Below are 19,537 nucleotides of genomic sequence, written 5' to 3' on the forward strand. Positions count from 1 at the left end.
CTTTAAAAAAAATATATATACATTTATTTATTGCAACAATAATAACAATATTACACATCATGAAATGGTTGGATGGGAACGTGGTTTGTAGCTACGCCCAGTGATTTTTTTGTCGACATTTAGTTCACATAGAAAACAGAATCGACAATTGCCTGCTAGGGTGTGTTTCTATTTAGGCCTAACTGTCTTGTGTCGATAAAAAAGAGCTGGACATAATGATGTCACACCTAGGAAAAAGAACAGCTTAAGCAAAAACCTACAGTGTCAAATAAAAATGCAGTTGTTGAAGTGTTTCCATTAGGCCTACCCATTTAGACAAATTGCGCATTAATAAATTGGCGACAGCCTGTATGCCCTCCCACCTATCTGTTTCAAGTCTTAGGTAGCCCGCAAAAGCCAGCATGGATAGAATGCAATAATTGGCTAATATTTGCAATATTCTAATAATTATCATGTGCCAACATATCGCCAAGGTCCATGCCATTGTGAAACTTTCACTCCTGTAGATCTGGAATAATTGGATTGTGAAACTTGCCAGCCACCTAGACAAGCAGGGAAGCAATTCAGGCATTTTTGAAAGGCAGGACAATTGTTGTCCTGCAAAGAAACGTCATTTTTATAGTTGACATTTTTTATTTGGCTATAGCAGTAGGCATTTAGAATTAAATGGGGAGTGGAGTTTATAGTTACGTGATTACATCATGTGCCCTGCGTACCTTCAAATATATTCGGCAATCATAATTAGTTAGAAAAACACATTTTCGCCATAATTTGCCTCAGTAAAAAAGTTTGACAAAATAAAAATTCACACTTTTCAAATGGATTAAAATGTTTTCGATCTTTAGAAAATGTCTCCTATATCTTTGTTTCCGTTACAAGTCGCAATGATTCATTTTTGGGGGATCAATCGGTCAATGGAAACCTGCCTGTAGCTTCCATCCAATTGGCGATAGATTTTCATGTGATCCGCATAAAGAAAATATGAGCATTTCCAACCGTTGGTATTTCCACAAAATTGACTTGTTGTGGATAAAAATCAGTGAGTGATGACATAGCACACACAAAATGTAGCCTATTTTTTCGCTGAAGTATTCATGTACCGAATAAAAATCTAATGTTCAATGGGTTTCCATCGCATTTTCAACTCTACAATAGTTTTGTCATAAAAACTGTTGTGTTAAATAGAAAATGTGCCTACTCTGGTTTTGGAACCTGCGCTCTAACTAACAGCTCACAGATACAGTGCAGTGTGGTTAGGCTGTGAAGGTTGTCTAGTCTACATTATGAGATTATTATGGATAAGAGTGATAATATTTGTATTTGTCAAACAGCAGTCAAGACAGAATAAGACCCCAGAATAAGACCCTCCATATTTATTGATTAAGGTATTCACTTTCTGTACAATAGAATATGTTTAAACCCAGACAGCTTTTAGGGAAACACTTGTGACCTCTCTTTGAGTTAAACTCTGGAAGAAGAGTAGCCAGCTCTTGGAAATTGCAAATTCAACAATGAGCCGTTTGGAAGGAATCAGTGGCTAACTGCAGTCAGTGCAAAGCAACCGGTAGCCTGCTATTCAATGGAATTTTTTTCTTCCCCATAAATCGAGAGAATGCCAGACTTTGATGACAAAGTTTGAGGACAAAACCCCCAAGTCAGAACAGTAGGCAAAATGAATAGATGAAAATAGACCAAATTATAAGGATGAGGCACATGGGCTACTAACAGCTTACTACACAACATACGGTTAGTATTACTTTCTTAGCTACGGTATACATATCTCCCTGGCATATTATATCATTTATACTGCAGCATACAAAACATTTTTTAACTCACCTTGTTGTGCTGTGCTCACTTGAACAGGACGGTGACGCGGCATTTTTTTTTTTAAGTCAGTAAAAGAGGCTGTATGAACTGTTTCGCTGCCAGACAAGGCTCCGCTGATAGCCAGTTGTAGCAGTGGTAAGGTGTTGGGACTGCTAGGACTTTTCTTGTGAAGGCGAACCTCATTCAACTATTGTGGCTATTCCTTGTGGCTAGCTTCACACAGTTGTCCTGCTCAGTTTGGAAGATGCTGCAGTCAGATGCACTGCGGTAAAAAATAACGCCAGACAGGGAGGGAGAAAGAAGTCTGTATTATTCGCAATGCCAGCCCGTGAGAAATATCCAGGGTCCTTTGATGCGTGGGATAATTTTTGCCACTCAAAAGAACAGCGCTTCATTAAATAATTTGTTGATCCTTCAGAAGGAAAGGATAGCCCACATTTTCCCCGGAGAACGGACAAATCGGGATAAGGAGGCTATTTTTTTCAGAAGGGACAACGTGAGGGCAGTAAAATGTGAGACAATGCTAAATATGATTATTTAAACCAAATATTGCAATAAAACATTTACAGTGTTCCTAAAAAAAATTAGATATATAATTGGTATGTAGCTTATGTAGCGTAGCCTAGGTCGTCTTTCATATGGCATGCAATTAATTATTAATGTAGCCTATTCTGTGGCATGCGATTTTACATTAGCCTATTGAGCCATAGACCTACAGTATCGACAGATTATTCAAATAAACTTAATATATAAACTAATTTCAAAGCTATGCCATCTTTAGTGGTGCACTGCCTTTATAACCATGTGAATATCATTTAGAACTAGGCCTATTATTCTAATAGAACATCAGACTACAGTTGGTATAAATAGCCTGTAAAGATAATAATAGCTCAGTGTAATTGATATTAAGACTTCAGGGAACTGATAATCCCAGGCCAGGGTGTAGATTTGTAAACAATTTGTGTCAACAAAGATCTGGAACAATAGAAAAATATGACCATAATCACAGCTATAGTTTAGCGATACACTGAGCTCCAAAAGTATTGGGACAGTGACTCATTTTTTGGTTGTTTTGGCTTTGTACTCCAGCACTTTGGATTTGAAATGATACAATGACTATGAGGTTAAAGTGCAGACTGTCAGGGGTATTTTCATCCATATCGGGTGACCCGTTTAGGAATTACAGCATGTTTTGTACATAGTCACCCCATTTTATGGGACCTAAAGTATTGGGACAAATTCACTTATATGTGTATTAAAGTAGTCAAACGTTTAGTGTTTGGTCCCATATTCCTAGCATGCAATGATTACATCAAGCTTGTGACTTCAGATTATTTTGTGTCCAATATAAATGAATGGTGTGTGTAAATGTGGAGTCCCTTTTATTGTAAATAAGAATATAGTATGTTTTGTAACCCCTTCTACATTAATGTGGATGCTACCGTGATTACAGAGAATCCTGAATAACTATGTACAAAAAGTGCTATAATTAAACGGTTCACCTGATTTGGATGAAAATACCTTCAAATTAAAGCTGACAGACTGCACTTTAACCTCATAGTCATTATATAATTTCAAATCCAAAGTGCTAGAGTACAGAGCCAAAACAACAACAAATGTGTGCTTGTTCTTCTGCTTGTTCTCTAGAAGGTCAGTTCTTAGCCTATTGGCGTTTAATAGTTTACACTTTATTAGAGTGAGTAATCATCCACTCAAAGGAACATTATTTAATTAAAATCAACAAGCTCCAGAGTCTTCCTATAACATTTTAATTGTAAACAAATATTAATGATAATACTTGCATGTATCCTCACTGTGCATGGAAACAGTAGCCTATGTAACAAAGTAAATTAATTAATGCAATAGTCTTTGATGAAAAGTTTTTTTCCCATTTAAAGAGAAGCGCATGGCACTAAGTGCATGGCACCAAGAGCATAGCACCAAGAGCATAGCACCAAGAGCATAGCACCAAGAGCATAGCACCAAGAGCATAGCACCAAGAGCATAGCACCAAGAGCATAGCACTTGCAATGCCAGGATGGTGGGTTCCAATCCCGGGACCACCAGTGAGTAAAATGTATGCATGCATGTCTGTAAATTGCTTTGGATAAAAGCATCTGCTTGATGACATATATTTTGATTATTATTATATGAAGTGTTAGTTTAAGTATTTTATCATGTCAAATGTAGTATTGAAGGTGTTGGGACTTCTATTGTTGTTATTTCTAAGGTAATTTTGGAGGAAGCAACTTCAGTCCCTACCATTTCTTACTTTGCTCAAACAACGTCTTCCTGGATAACATCTCAAAGGAATATCTTACAATCAAGTGTTCAAAGAAGAGCCTTTTTTAGGCTTCTCAGCCCTAGGATCTGTACTTTCATTGCTACATTACACTTAAGGACATGTCTGCTGTGCGACTGCTGCTCCTGTTTCTGCTTTGTTCCCATTTTGGTAAGTGGAGTTGACCACCGTTGTGGATTGACCATTTGTGTATAGTCACATCTTTCAGTATATGGATATTCTTCAGTGTACTATTGAATTATGAATCTACCCATTTCTACAACCAAAATGTTAAGCACTAATAACATGTCTTCTCTCTTCTGTATCAAGTGTCCCTGTGCCATGGGGCCTGTTCAGAGGTGGACTCGGACACTGAGGCCGTTGCAGGCAAAGGGTTCAAACTGGGCTGCATCTCCTGTAAGATGAGGCCTGAGGTGGAGGCTTCTGCCATGGTCAACTGGTATTTCAAGGCCAAAGGGGAAGCTGAATTTGCTCATGTGAGTATCTGAGATGGATTATGATTGCTATAGTAGTCCAAATTGCTGCCACAGCAGTAGATTGTAGGATTACGCTTCAATCACACCGACAGCGTCATTGCAGATTGGTTTACGTTGTCCTTTAGACAAACCTGTCTTACTCCGTATGGTCCGGAGCCCATCCTTAAGCCCACAACCACAAGGCACAACACACAAAGGTTTGCACGCTTACATGCACATGCACACACGCACACGCACATACTACAATGCCCAACCACATAATATGACAGAGTGCTGCGTGCAGTTCAGATAGAATCAATCTGGATGACATTTTAGATCTCAGAGATCACTAGGGCCACTGGGACAGCCGATAAGCAGATACAGTGAATTCGGAAAGTATTCAGACCCCTTGACATATTCCACATTTTGTTACAGTCTCGTTCTAAAATGTATAAAATATTTCCCCCCCCTCATCAATCTACACACAATACCCCATAATGACAAAGCAAAAACAGGTTTAGAATATTTTTTGCAAATGTATAAAAATGTTTACATTAATGATTTATTTATTCAGACCCTTTGCTATGAGACTCGAAAATGAGATCAGGCACATCCTGTTTCCATTGATCGTCGTTGAGATGTTTCTACAACTTGATTGGAGTCCACCTGCGTTAAATTCAATTGCTTGGACATGATTTGGAAAGGCACAAAACTGTCTATATAAGGTTGACAGTGGATGTCAGAGCAAAAACCAAGCTATGAGGTTGAAGGAATTGTCCATAGAGCAAAACACCAGTCTCAACGTCAATAGTGAAGAGGCGACTCCAGGATGCAGGCATTCTAGGCAGAGCTCCTCTGTCCAGTGTCTGTGTTCCTTTGCCCATCTTAATATTTTATTTTTATTGGCCAGTCTGAGATATGGCTTTTTCTTTGCAACTCTGCCTAGAAGGCCAGCATCCTTGAGTCGCCTCTTGACATTGAGACTGGTGTTTTACGGATACTATTTAATGAAGCTGCCAGTTAAAAAAATAATAATGTATTTCACCTTTATTTAACCAGGTAGGCTAGTTGAGAACAAGTTCTCATTTACAACTGCAACCTGGCCAAGATAAAGCAAAGCAGTGCGACACAAACAACAACACAGAGTTACGCATGGAATAAACAAGCGTACAGTCAATAACACAATAGAAAAATAAGTCTATATACAGTGTGTGCAAATGGCGTGAGGAGGAAAGGCAATAAATAGGCCATTACAATTTAGCAAATTAACACGGGAGTGATAGATGAGCAGATGGTGATGTGCAAGTGGAAATACTGGTGTGCAAAAGAGCAGAAAAGTAAATAAAACAATATGGGGATGAGGTAGTGAGATTGGGTGGCCTATGTACAGCTGCAGCGATCAGTTAGCTGCTCAGATAGCTGATGTTTGAAGTTAGTGAGGGAGATTTAAGTCTCCAGCTTCAGTGATTTTTGCAATTCGTTCCAGTCATTGGCAGCAGAGAACTGGAAGGAAAGGTGGCCAAAGGAAGTGTTGGCTTTGGGGATGACCAGTGAGATATACCTGCTGGAGCGCGTGCTATGGGTGGGTGTTGTTATCATGACCAGTGAGCTGAGATAAGGAGGAGCTTTAGATGACCTGGAGCCAGCGGGTCTGGCGACGAATATGGAGCGAGGGCCAGCCGACTAGAGCATACAGGTTGCAGTGGTGGGTGGTATAAGGGGCTTTGGTAACAAAACGGATGGCACTGTGATAGACTGCATCCAGTTTGCTAAGTAGAGTATTGGAAGCTATTTTGTAAATTACATCGCCGAAGTCGAGGATCGGTAGGATAGTCAGTTTTACGAGTGTATGTTTGGCAGCGTGAGTGAAGGAGGCTTTGTTGCGAAATAGGAAGCCGATTCTAGATGTCATTTTGGATTGGAGATGTTTAATATGAGTCTTGAAGGAGAGTTTTACAGTCTAGCCAGACACCTAGGTATTTGTAGTTGTCCACATATTCTAAGTCAGAACTGTTCAGAGGAGTGATGCTAGTCAGGCAGGCGGGTGTGGGCAGCGAACGGTTGAAAAGCATGCATTTGGTTTTACTAGCATTTAAGAGCAGTTGGAGGCCATGGAAGGAGTGTTGTATGAAGCTCATTTGGAGGTTAGTTCAAATCAAATCAAATTGTATTTGTCACATACACATGGTTAGCAGATGTTAATGCGAGTGTAGCGAAATGCTTGTGCTTCTAGTTCCGACAATGCACTAATAACCAACAAGTAATCTAACTAACAATTCCAAAACTACTGTCTTATACACACAAGTGTAGGGGGAAAAGAATATGTACATAAAGAAATATGAATGAGTGATGGTACAGAGCGGCATAGGCAAGATACAGTAGATGGTATCGAGTACAGTATATACATATGAGATGAGTATGTAAACAAAGTGGCATAGTTAAAGTGGCTAGTGATACATGTATTACATAAAGATGCAGTAGATGATATAGAGTACAGTATATACGTATACAAATTAGATGAATAATGTAGGGTATGTAAACATTATATTAGGTAGCATTGTTTAAAGTGGCTAGTGATATATTTTACATCATTTCCCATCAATTCCCATTATTAAAGTGGCTGGAGTTGAGTCAGTGTGTTGGCAGCAGCCACTCAATGTTAGTGGTGGCTGTTTAACAGTCTGATGGCCTTGAGATAGAAGCTGTTTTTCAGTCTCTCGGTCCCAGCTTTGATGCACCTGTACTGACCTCGCCTTCTGGATGATAGCGGAGTGAACAGGCAGTGGCTCGGGTGGTTGTTGTCCTTGATGATCTTTATGGCCTTCCTGTAACATCGGGTGGTGTAGGTGTCCTGGAGGGCAGGTAGTTTTCCCCCGGTGATGCGTTGTGCAGACCTCACTACCCTCTGGAGAGCCTTACGGTTGTGGGCGGAGCAGTTGCCGTACCAGGCGGTGATACAGCCCGCCAGGATGCACTCGATTGTGCATCTGTAGAAGTTTGTGAGTGTCCAAAGAAGGGCCAGATGTATACAGAATGGTGTCGTCTGCTTAGAAGTGGATCAGGGAATCACCCGCAGCAAGAGCGACATCGTTGATATATACAGAGAAAAGAGTCGGCCTGAGAATTTAACTCATGTGGTACCCCCATAGAGACTGCCAGAGGTCCGGACAACAGGCCCTCCGATTTGACACACTGTCTGAGAAGTAGTTGGTGAACCAGGCAATGCAGTCATTTGAGAAAGCAAGGCTGTTGAGTATGCCGATAAGAATACGGTGATTGACAGAGCCGAAAGCCCTTGGCCAGGTCGATGAAGACGGCTGCACAGTACTGTCTTTTATCTATGGCGGTTATGATATTGTTTAGTACCTTGAGTGTGGCTGAGGTGCACCCATGACCAGCTCGAAACTGTATTGCACACTGGAGAAGGTACTGTGGTATTCGAAATGATCTGTTTATTAACTTGGCTTTCGAAAACTTTAGAAAGGCAGGGCAGGATGGATATAGGTCTATAACAGTTTGGGTCTGGATGCAAATATCTGTTTGAAAAAGCTAGCCTTAGCTTTCCTAACTGCTTGTGTATATTGGTTCCTAACTTCCCTGAAAAGTTACATATCACGGGGGCAATTCGATGCTAATGCAGAACGCCACAGGATGTTTTTATGCTGGTCGAGGGCAGTCAGGTCTGGATTGAACCAAGGGCTATATCTGTTCTTAGTTCTACATTTTTTGAAAGGGGCATGCTCATTTAAAATGGTGAGGAAATTACTTTTAAAGAATGACCAGGCATCCTCGGCTGACGGGATGAGGTCAATATCCTTCCAGGATACCCGGGCCAGGTTGATTAGAAAGGCCTGCTCGCAGAAGTGTTTTAGGGAGCGTTTGACAGATGAGGGGTGGTCGTTTGACCGCGGACCCATTGCGGATGCAGGCAATGAGGCAGTGATCGCTGGGATATTGTAGTTGTAGTAATTTCGTTTGCTAGCCGGGAGATGCGCCCGGCTCGCGGCTAACTGGTGCTAGCTTCGGGGCAGGGGTGTTAGCCACTATCGCCACTCGGTAGCAGCTAGCTAGCAGCGATGATCCGATGCAAAGGTCCAGAGCTTTCGGCAAGGATCTGGTGGAGTAGTGGATTCTAGCCGTGTTGGTGTAGAGTCCGGGAGGCATCGGCTGAGTTGCCGAGTGATCACAGAGTAGGCCGGGAGGTGGGCCTGGCTCAGGGCTAGCTTCGGGGCTGGGTCACTCGGTGGCAGATAGCTAGCTGTGATGATCAGGAGCAATGGCCAAGGGTTTACGGCAGGAATCCGGGGTTGTAGTGGAGAAAACACTCCGATACTGGCAGACTGGCAAGTATTATCCAGGCAATTTGTTTTTTAAACGGCTGGTGTCTGTGCAGAAGGTAAAGGCTGCTAGCAGTGGCTAACAATGACTAAATAGCTAGTCGCTAATTAGCTGGTTAGCTTCTGATGGAGGTTTTGGCTATAAGGTCTAAAAAAAATAGCAGATCCGTTTCACATTGGGTGAGGCGGGTTACCGGAAGTTATATATAATTTTAAAATGGAAAAGAGATTGAAAATAAATGGAGATATATACAAAAAAGATGAAAAATACAAAAGGAAACGAGAGGACGACAAACCACGTCTGTACTGCTACGCCATCTTGGATCTTGGATCAGTTTGCACAGATGAGGACTTGTGAGGTGTCTGTTTCTCAAACTAGACACTCTAATGTACTTGTCCTCTTGCTCATTTGTGCACCGGGTCCTCTCACTCCTCTTTCTATTCTGTTTAGGACCAGTTTGCGCTGTTCTGTGAAGGGCGTAGTACACAGCGTTATACGAGATCTTTAGTTTATTGGCAATTTCCCGCATGGAATAGCCTTCATTTCTCAGAACAAGAATAGACTGACGAGTTTCAGAAAAAAAGTAGTTTGTTTCTGGCCATTTTGAGCCTGTAATCAAACCCACAAATGCTGATGCTCCAGATACTCAACTAGTTTAAAGAAGGCCAGTTTTATTGCTTCTTTAATTAGATAAACAGTTTTCAGCTGTGCTAACATAATTGCGAAAGGCTTTTCTAATGATCAATTAGCTTTTTAAAATGATACTTGGATTAGCTAACACAACATGCCATTGGAACACAAGGAGTGATGGTTACTGATAATGGGCCTTATCCAGGGTGTTGGTGACTGCAACTGTGCTGCTGGAAACAATTTACGCTTTATTGCCGACGTTTACTGACACCGGCCATATTTAATGTGTTGAGCGTTCGTATATTCGGCAGTTATTCTGTGCTCTGGCACACTCAAATGAGAGTGCTCTGAAATCAGAGTTGATAGCCAGAGCAAATTTAACAGCTACGTCTATAAACAGTTGTCGCAGTGAATTTCTATTGAAATGGTTACTTGCATAGTGGAGTCTTTTATTAAGACAGCTAGCTACAGTTGAAGTCGGAGGTTTACATACACCTTAGCCAAATACATTTAAACTCAGTTTATCACAATTCCTGACTTTTAATCTCAGTAAAAAGTCCCTGTTTTAGGTCAGTTAGGATCACCACTTTATTTTAAGAATGTGAAATGTCAGAATAATAGTAGAGAGAATGATTTATTTCAGCTTTTATTTCTTTCATCACATTCCCAGTGGGTAAGAAGTTTACGTACACTCAATTAGTATTTTGTAGCATTGCCTTTAAATTGTTTAACTTGGGTCAAATGTTTTGGGGAGCCTTTCACAATCTTCCCACAATAAGTTGGGTGAATTTTGGCCCATTCCCCCTGGTGTAACTGAGTCAATTTTGTAGGCCTCCTTGCTCGCACACACTTTTTCAGTTCTGCCCACACATTTTCTATAGGAGTGAGGTCAGGGTTTTATGGTGGCCACTCCAATACCTTGACTTTGTTGTCCTTAAGCCATTTTGCCACAACTTTTGAAGTATGCTTGGAGTCATTGTCCATTTGGAAGACCCATTTGCGAACAAGCTTTAACTTTCTGACTGATGTCTTGAGATGTTGCTTCAATATGTCCACTAGTAAAGTGCACTAGTCTCTCCTGCAGCAAAGCACCCCCACAACATGATGCTGCCACCCCCGTGCTTCACGGTTGGGCTTCAAAGACTTCCCCTTTTTCCTCCAAACATAACAATGGTCATTATGACCAAACAGTTCTATTTTTGTTTCATCAGACCAGACAACATTTCTCCAAAAAGTACGATCTTTGTCCCCATGTGCAGTTGCAAACCATAGGCTGGCTTTTTTATGGCGGTTTTGGAGCAGTGTCTCTTTCCTTGCTGAGCGGCCTTTCAGGTTATGTCGATATAGGACTCGCTTTACTGAGATATAGGAAACTGCCTGTTTCCTCCAGCATCTTCACAAGGTCCTTTGCTGTTGTTCTGGGATTGATTTGCACTTTTCACACCAAAGTACGTTCATCTCTAGGAGACAGAACGCGTCTCCTTCCTGAGCGGTATGACGGCTGCGCGGTCCCATGGTGTTTATACTTGCGTGCTATTGTTTGTACAGATGAACGTGATACCTTCAGGCGTTTGGAAATTGCTCCCAAGGATGAATCAGACTTGTGGAGGTGTCCACTTTTTTTCTGAGGTCTTGGCTGATTTCTTTTGATTTTCCCATGCTGTCAAGCAAAGAGGCACTGAGTTTGTAGGTAGGTCTTGAAGTACATCCACTGGTACCCCTCCAATTGACTCAAATTATGTCAATTAGCCTATCAAAAGCTTCTAAAGCCATAACATAATTTTCTGGAATTTTCCAAGCTGTTTAAAGGCACTGTCAACGTAGTGTATGTAAACTTCTGACCCACTGGAATTGCGATACAGTTAATTATAAGTGAAATAATCTGCCTGTAAACAATTGTTGGAAAAATTACTTGTGTCATGCACAAGGTAGAGGTCTTAAACGACTTGCCAAAACTATAGTTTGTTAACAAGAAATGTGTGGAGTGGTTGAAAAACTAGTTTTAATAATGACTCCAACCTAAGTGTATGTAAACTTCTGACTTCAACTGTAGGTAAACAATTAACCATAATCCCAACTCATGACGTTACTACCCTGCATGAATTTACAGGTAGCTAACCATCCAGGTTCAATGTTAGCTAGCTATAACTAGCAAGTAAATTGCTCAGAGATACAAATAATAAGATTATGCATGTAATGTTATTGAGTGAACCAGCTAATGTTAACTAGTCAGTTAAGAACAAATTCTTATTTTACAATGACTGCCTACCCTGGTCAAACCCAGACAACTTTGGGCCAATTGTGCACCACCCTATGGGACTCCCAATCATAGCTGGTTCTGATACAGCATGGGATTGAACCAGGGCCTGTAATAATGCCTCTAGCATTGAGATACAGTGCCTTAGTCCGCTGCGCCACTGGTTGCCCTTAGTTTGAAGATGTAATCCGGAGACAGGTGTTTCCTCCATCTCCTTAGCTATCATACTCTAATTCCACTGTTTTCAAAACTCAGTCCTCCAGAAAGTGGAGTGCCATACTTATGCAGTTCTACTACGCAATATATATATTTTTAAGCCACGTTAGACAGGATTACCTACACATACTGATCAGCTCAAATAGACAGAAACATGCTATGTTGCAGACCAATCTGAACTCATCTCTCGGCATGTCCAGCCCACTCATTATCTCAGCCAATCATGGTTGCTGTCTTTTTCTGTGACTAAACCAACTAGACTCGTAATTTAACAATGTTATTCTTATTTACAGATGGCATACAACTTTGTTTTTAAGGCACATGAAAGTTTACATGTTCCAGAAGGCATTTCTGCAAAAAAACGCATTTTGATAAAATCAAAAAGTTGACATTCAAATGGCTCTCCTGTGAAGTAGTGACCCTTCGACATATCCCTAGTTTCCTGAACCGAGTCACAAATGTGCAAACTTTTCTAAAAACCTGTTTTGCTTTGTCATTAAGTTGTATTGTGTGTAGATTGATGATATATATATTTTTTAAATACATTTTTGAATAAGGCTGTAACAAAATGTGGAAAAAGTCTAGGGGTCTGAATACTTTCCGAATGCTCACAGCTACTGTATGTAACTTTGGGTATACTTTCCTAATCAAGGGACCTCTCTCAAAACACAGCTGTATCCTTTGGATGTTGCCAGGTATGGGTGGGGATCTAGGAAGTGAACCGAGAGATCTTCAGTGCCAGGGGAACAACCCAGATTTCATTGTGTCATTAGATATATAATTACGATGAGGAGGGCCCCCACATTGTGGATGAGCGCTTTGAGGAGCGCGTCGACTGGAACGGCAGTAAGAGGAGCCAAGACATACAGGATGCATCCATCTACCTCTTCAATGTCACCTTCAATGACTCGGGCACCTACAGTTGCCACTTCCACCGGCTCTTGACGTATGAGTTCTACGAATACCAGACTGTTGTCAGCAAGCTTGTGCACCTGAAAGTGGTGGCTAAAGGTTCAGTATTACAATACAGACATGCTTTTTGTAAGCAATTTGAATTCCGATGTCAATTATCCCGATTGTTAGGAAACATTTAGGACTTGAAATGAAGCTTGTAAGTGTTTTGTAAGTGCTAAGAGCCGATGTGGTGCCTACTGAGTGCTTTGACTCCCCCCTCTTTCTCCCATTCTCTCCCTCTCTCTCTAGCCACCAGAGGGACAGCCTCCATAGTCTCTGAGGTGATGATGTATGTGTCCATCATCGGGCTACAGGCTTGGCTCTACATAGAGATGGTATACTGCTTCAGAAAGATCTCAGCTGCAGGAGAGGAAGCATTAAGAGAAAGCGCGTGAGTAACACTGTAACCCTACTTCCTCTCCTGCAGCTGTATCCTTTCGTTTTAGGTCCTCTATTACGGTCTCCCTACGTAAAATCTCACTGCCCTTGTCTGTTATGAACCTGTCCATCCTGTTGATTTGTGTTCTCTCCTCTCTCTTCCATAGTGCTGAGTAGTGCAATTCCTCTGTTCCTCCTTGTTCAATATTCTCTCCCTGTACTCTTGTCTGTCTTTCTCTCGATCTTCGTCTTTCTTGCCACTCCCATTCTCTCTCATTCTTTCCATCTCTGTGTCTCACAATCATCACATTTTCCACTCTCTAGAAAAGCCAAAGAAGGTACTTTTCCTGAAAAACGTTTGCTTGCTTGCTTCAGCAGTCTAGAAGTATGTTTAAATAGCTTAAAAGCTCATGTAAAATTCACGTTGAAAAGAAGTTGGAGTTAAATATAGTTGTGTCAGGAGGGGAACTCATGTATTCCGTTGACATCACATTTCATTGAACATAAAATGTGTATGATACTACATTTGGCCTTGGTGTTTAGGCTGTGCTCTGTGGGGTGCTGCCAACGTGGGAAAAGTGCTCAATTAATGTATACAATCAAAAGCAAGCTATAGGTAGGGAGCAGAGTATCTGCCATGCCCCTCATAGATAGAATAACAGGACCAAAAGCGGGTGGAGGCTGGGGAGCTGGATGGCAAAAGCACAGCAGTTGCAAGCGATGGTGCTTGCTGAATGGCGAAACTGAATAAGCTGCCATTTAAATAAATGATATTCAGTCTCTGATTGAATGTTAGCTCAGTCGACACTGCTTGCTTCGCTTTGCTACATTAAAGTAATACATCTGGTTACTTAAGTTGGATGCATGGTTGCTTGATAGAAGGATAAAGAAAGTTATTATGGATGGATGGAGTGATGAAAGAAGGTTAGACGTGTTGTTGTATGGATAGAGAGGTTAGAGGAGTACGTGGATTGATAGAGGATATGAATGAATAGATAAAAAAGAGTGGAATAGACATAGGAATAGTAGGAGATATGCAGTGTAGTTTAACTTATTGAAATGCTTTAAGTAATGAGAGTAGTTTGAATGGTTATAGATGGATAGATGGAGGGATGAATGATTAAGGTTAGGATGAAAACATAGAGATAGTTAGGATGAAACATTTTATCTGTCCCACTATGAGTTAATAAACAAACTGAAAGGGTGGAGTGTGTTTGTTGTTTGAACAGTTATAGAGCAAAGCCTAGCGATTTAATGCCACCTGTAGTTATGGAATGTTTTCTCACACGTATAATTCATTGGCTGATCCCTCCTGATGAGCTGCATGGAATTATGTGATCCTTCCTTAATCCATAGGAAGTTGACTATGTCAAAATGGTGTAAGTCCTTAATGGCTCTGCCTATGCTTAAACAGGTATTTGGGCACTAGAGTCCTCTATCAATCTTCATGAGATGAAATATCAGGTTTTTAGGTAATAAGCGGATGATGATATTCTAACCATTTCTATCTTTCTCCTTTCTTTCCAGGAATGCAGAATATTTAGCTATAGCCTCAGAGAGTAAAGATAACTGTGCAGGGGTGCAAGTGGCAGAATAACCCAGGTATGTCATGAAAAAAACTGCTATCAGCAAGTAAAAAGATAAGTATAAACAATGTAAATGCAGCACAGCACATAGTAGCCTACACAATTAAACTATCAGATTCATGCACATGGAGAGGCATTTTCATCTAACAGAGTTCAACTCTCCTTGACCTCTCTCTTGGCGCAGGATACAGTGCCTTCAGAAAGTATTCATACCCCTTATTCCACATTTTGTTGTGTTACAGCCTGAATTCAAAACTGATTAAATAGATTTGTTTTGTCACCCATCTACACACAATACCCCATAATGACATTGTGAAACATATATATATATATATATATGATTTTTTTTAGCAAATGTAATGGAAATTAAATACAGAAATATCTCATTTAGATAAGTATTAACGGTAGCTCACTCCAGTAACCACGATCACAGCTGTTCCCTGGTGGCTTTATTCTGTAGTTTTAGTCAGAATTATCACCCTCCGTGAGAACAATAAAGTAAATGAAAATACAGTTAAACACACTCTTACAACTTTCTTGTCTTACGAGTGACTTATTAGCTTGATATAACTCTGAAGTGCTTACACACAAACAGCTTAGCCGGAGCTATAACTGTATCAGATTAAACACACGAATAAAGGAAAAATACCTCATTGTCTGCTTATTGCAGAAGGGAGGAAATCAAAAACGTATTATTCCTGGCATGAATTCACGCTTCATGCTTAATTATTATAACGTTACCGTGTTAACATACACACTTCAACCTTTACTAGCTTTACTACCCCCGAAGACATGGACACTTAGCTAACACAGCGCGGGATTGCCTTCAATGATAATAATCCCCGTTACAACAGTTCTTAGCCACGTAGTTCCACTTGTCTTATCATTTTCCCCGCATAGCGAACACGTAAACAATTCAAACAAAAAAACAACTTACCGGTTAAATTGTTAGTTACATTAACACCCCTGAGTCAATACATTTTCAAATCAAATCAAATTTTAGTTGTCACATGCGCCGAATACAACAAGTGTTGGCTCATTGTCCTGTGGAAAAACAAATGATAGTCCCACTAAGCCCAAACCAGATGGGATGGTGTATCGCTGCATAATGCTGTGGTAGCCATGCTGGTTATTTGTGCCTTGATTTCTAAATAAATCACAGACAGTGTCACCAGCAAAGCACCCCTACACCATAACACCTCCTCCTCCATGCTTTACAGTGGGAAATACACATTCCAGAGATCATCTGTTCACCCACACCGCGCCTCACAAAGACATGGCGGTTGGAAACAAAAATCTCCAATTTGGACTCTAGACTAAAGGACAAATTTCCACTGGTCTAATGTCCATTGCTCGTGTTTCTTGGCCCAAGCAAGTCTCTTCTTCTAATTTGTGTCCTTCAGTAGTGGTTTCCTTGCAGCAATTCAACAACGAATGCCTGATTCACACAGTTTCTTCTGAACAGTTGACGTTGAGATGTGTCTGTTACTTGAACTCTGTGAAGCATTTATTTGGGCTGCAATTTCTGACACTGGTAACTCTAATGAACATTCTCTGCAGCAGAGGTAACTCTGGGTCTTCCATTACTGTACCGTTCCTCATGCGATCCAGTTTCATCATAGCGCTTGATGGTTTTTGCGACTGCACTTGAACTTTCAAAGTTCTTGAAATGTTCCATATTGACTGAACTTCATGACTTAAAGTAATAATGGACTGTCGTTTCTCTTTGCTTATTTGAGATGTTCTTACTATAAGTTAGGAAGAACGACTTTATCTTTGTAGTGACTGTGTGTATTGATACCCATACACTGCTCAAAAAAATAAAGGGAACACTAAAATAACACATCCTATGAAGAAATATTCTTATTAAATAGTTTTTTCTTTACATAGTTGAATGTGCTGACAACAAAATCACACAAAAATTATCAATGGAAATCAAATTGATCAACCCACGGAGGTCTGGATTTGGAGTCACACTCAAAATTAAAGTGGAAGACCACACTACAGGCTGATCCAACTTTGATGTAATGTCCTTAAAACAAGTCAAAATGAGGCTCAGTAGTGTGTGTGGCCTTCACGTGCCTGTATGACCTCCCAACAATGCCTGTGCATGCTCCTGATAAGGTGGCGGATGGTCTCCTGAGGGATCTCCTCCCAGACCTGGACTAAAGCATCCGCCAACTCCTGGACAGTCTGTGGTGCAACGTGGCGGACGTTGGTGGATTGAGCGAGACATGATGTCCCAGATGTGCTCAATTGGATTCAGGTCTGGGGAACGGGCGGGCCAGTCCATAGCATCAATGCCTTCCTCTTGCAGGAACTGCTGACACACTCCAGCCACATGAGGTCTAGCATTGTCTTGCATTAGGAGGAACCCAGGGCCAACCGCACCAGCATATGGTCTCACAAGGGGTCTGAGGATCTCATCTCGGTACCTAATGGCAGTCAGGCTACCTCTGGCGAGCACATGGAGGGCTGTGCGGCCCCCCAAAGAAATGCCACCCCACACCATGACTGACCCACCGCCAAACCGGTCATGCTGGAGGATGTTGCAGGCAGCAGAACGTTCTCCACGGCGTCTCCAGACTGTCACGTCTGTCACATGTCTGTCACATGTGAACCTGCTTTCATCTGTGAAGAGCACAGGGCGCCAGTGGCGAATTTGCCAATCTTGTTGTTCTCTGGAAAATGCCAAACATCCTTCTCAGTGTTGGGCTGTAAGCACAACCCCCACCTGTGGATGTCGGGCCCTCATACCACCCTCATGGAGTCTGTTTCTGAACGTTTGAGCAGACACATGCACATTTGTGGCCTGCTGGAGGTCATTTTGCAGGGCTCTTGCAGTGCTCCTCCTGCTCCTCCTTGCACAAAGGCAGAGGTAGCGGTCCTGCTGCTGGGTTGTTGCCCTCCTACGGCCTCCTCCACGTCTCCTGATGTACTGGCCTGTCTCCTGGTAGCGCCTCCATGCTCTGGACACTACGCTGACAGACACATCAAACCTTCTTGCCACAGCTCGCATTGATGTGTCATCCTGGATGAGCTGCACTACCTGAGCCACTTGTGTGGGTTGTAGACTCCGTCTCATGCTACCACTAGAGTGAAAGCACCGCCAGCATTCAAAAGTGACCAAAACATCAGCCAGGAAGCATAGGAACTGAGAAGTGGTCTGTGGTTATCACCTGCAGAACCACTCCTTTATTGGGGGTGTCTTGCTAATTGCCTATAATTTCCACCTGTCTATTCCATTTGCACAGCAGCATGTGAAATTTATTGTCAATCGCTGTTGCTTCCTAAGTGGACAGTTTGATTTCACAGAAGTGTGATTGACTTGGAGTTACATTGTGTTGTTTAAGTGTTCCCTTTATTTTTTTGAGCAGTGTACATTGGGATTGTCAATCTACCAATAGGTGCCCTTCTTTGTGAGACATTGGAAAACCTCCCTGGTCTTTGTGGTTGAATCTGTGTTTGAAATTCACTACTCGACTGAGGGACCATACAGATAATTGAAGTAGTCAAAAAAATATATGTTTAACACTATTATTGAGAGTGAGTGAGTTCATGTAACTTATTATGTGACTTTTTAATCCTGACCTTTTTTGGTTGAATATTCACTCAAGACATCACTTCAATATGTTAATGTTGCCTTTAATTTGACACTACAGTATATGGTCTTCCACACATACAGTAACGGAACTTGACATTCATTGATTTAAATTATTTTTAAATCTATATTTCTACAGGCCTATAGTACGTTGATGTGCTCTTTTGTATTAATTTGTAAACCTTTCTAAAAACAGAACTCCATTATGCGGCATTGTGTGTAGGCCAGTGACACAAAATGTTAGTTTACTCAATTTTAAATTCAGGCTGTAACACAACACAATTTGGAAAAAGTCAATGGGTGCGAATACTTTCTGAAGGCACTGTATGCCATGTGTAATCTATTGATGTTTGCTTCTGCTTTCAGGAATGCAAAGGGATTCCATCTATTAACTGGCCGCATCAGCTATACGACCCCTTGGATCGCATGAAGACATCCTGAAGATGCACAGTATCTACACTTTCTGAGTCTTTATTACTTTTCCTGTTACGTTAATGGATAAATGTGATATGATGACATCATTACTTTGAAAGTAGCATGATATCAGCACCTCTGTATGTATTACACACAAAAGCATGTAACTAATTCAACTAATGAATCCTTATGTGTATGAATCCTTCATCAAGGTATTTTTTGGGTTGTATCGATCTCTCTCTAAAGTGAATGTACATTTATATTAAGAGTTATTGTGAGAGAATTAATCTGATTAAATGGTTATCAAGAGAGCTTTATCACACACTGTATTTAAGTTTTCATTGACTTTTGTGCAATTTTCACGAGTACAATATGTGGTACATTTTCACAACTCTAAGCACAAAAATCAAAACAGATCATCAAAATGGCTCATGTTTCAAAACTAAGTACATTTTCAATTGACTGAGTACAACAAACCAAATTCACAAAGCCACTCGTAACACTGCATCAAATCGCTCTTTTAATTTGAATATATATTCAATTTAAGTATCTGTTCTTCAAAATGCAATATTCACTTTA

At 41.0% G+C, this 19,537-nt stretch overlaps 1 protein-coding gene across 3 annotated transcripts; it reads left to right on the top strand.

Moving 5' to 3' along the window:
- Positions 1-2,033: 2,033 nt before the first annotated feature.
- LOC115131819 (sodium channel subunit beta-1-like) lies at positions 2,034-19,287 on the top strand. Of its 3 annotated transcripts, none has more exons than XM_029663830.2 (8): positions 2,034-2,339; positions 3,726-3,904; positions 4,058-4,279; positions 4,439-4,605; positions 12,799-13,036; positions 13,229-13,370; positions 14,885-14,959; positions 18,911-19,287. In XM_029663830.2, the coding sequence occupies exons 3-7, from the start codon at positions 4,231-4,233 to the stop codon at positions 14,952-14,954; spliced, it is 666 nt and encodes a 221-aa protein (XP_029519690.1). In that variant the 5' UTR covers positions 2,034-2,339; positions 3,726-3,904; positions 4,058-4,230; the 3' UTR covers positions 14,955-14,959; positions 18,911-19,287. The 3 variants fall into 3 exon arrangements, with proteins under 3 accessions (XP_029519690.1, XP_029519691.1, XP_029519689.1); XM_029663831.2 differs by having other exon boundaries at positions 3,726-3,893; XM_029663829.2 differs by lacking the exon at positions 3,726-3,904.
- The last annotated feature ends 250 nt before the right edge of the window (positions 19,288-19,537 follow it).

This window comes from Oncorhynchus nerka, linkage group LG7 (genome assembly GCF_034236695.1).
Source record: "Oncorhynchus nerka isolate Pitt River linkage group LG7, Oner_Uvic_2.0, whole genome shotgun sequence".
In the NCBI taxonomy this organism is placed as follows: domain Eukaryota; kingdom Metazoa; phylum Chordata; class Actinopteri; order Salmoniformes; family Salmonidae; genus Oncorhynchus; species Oncorhynchus nerka.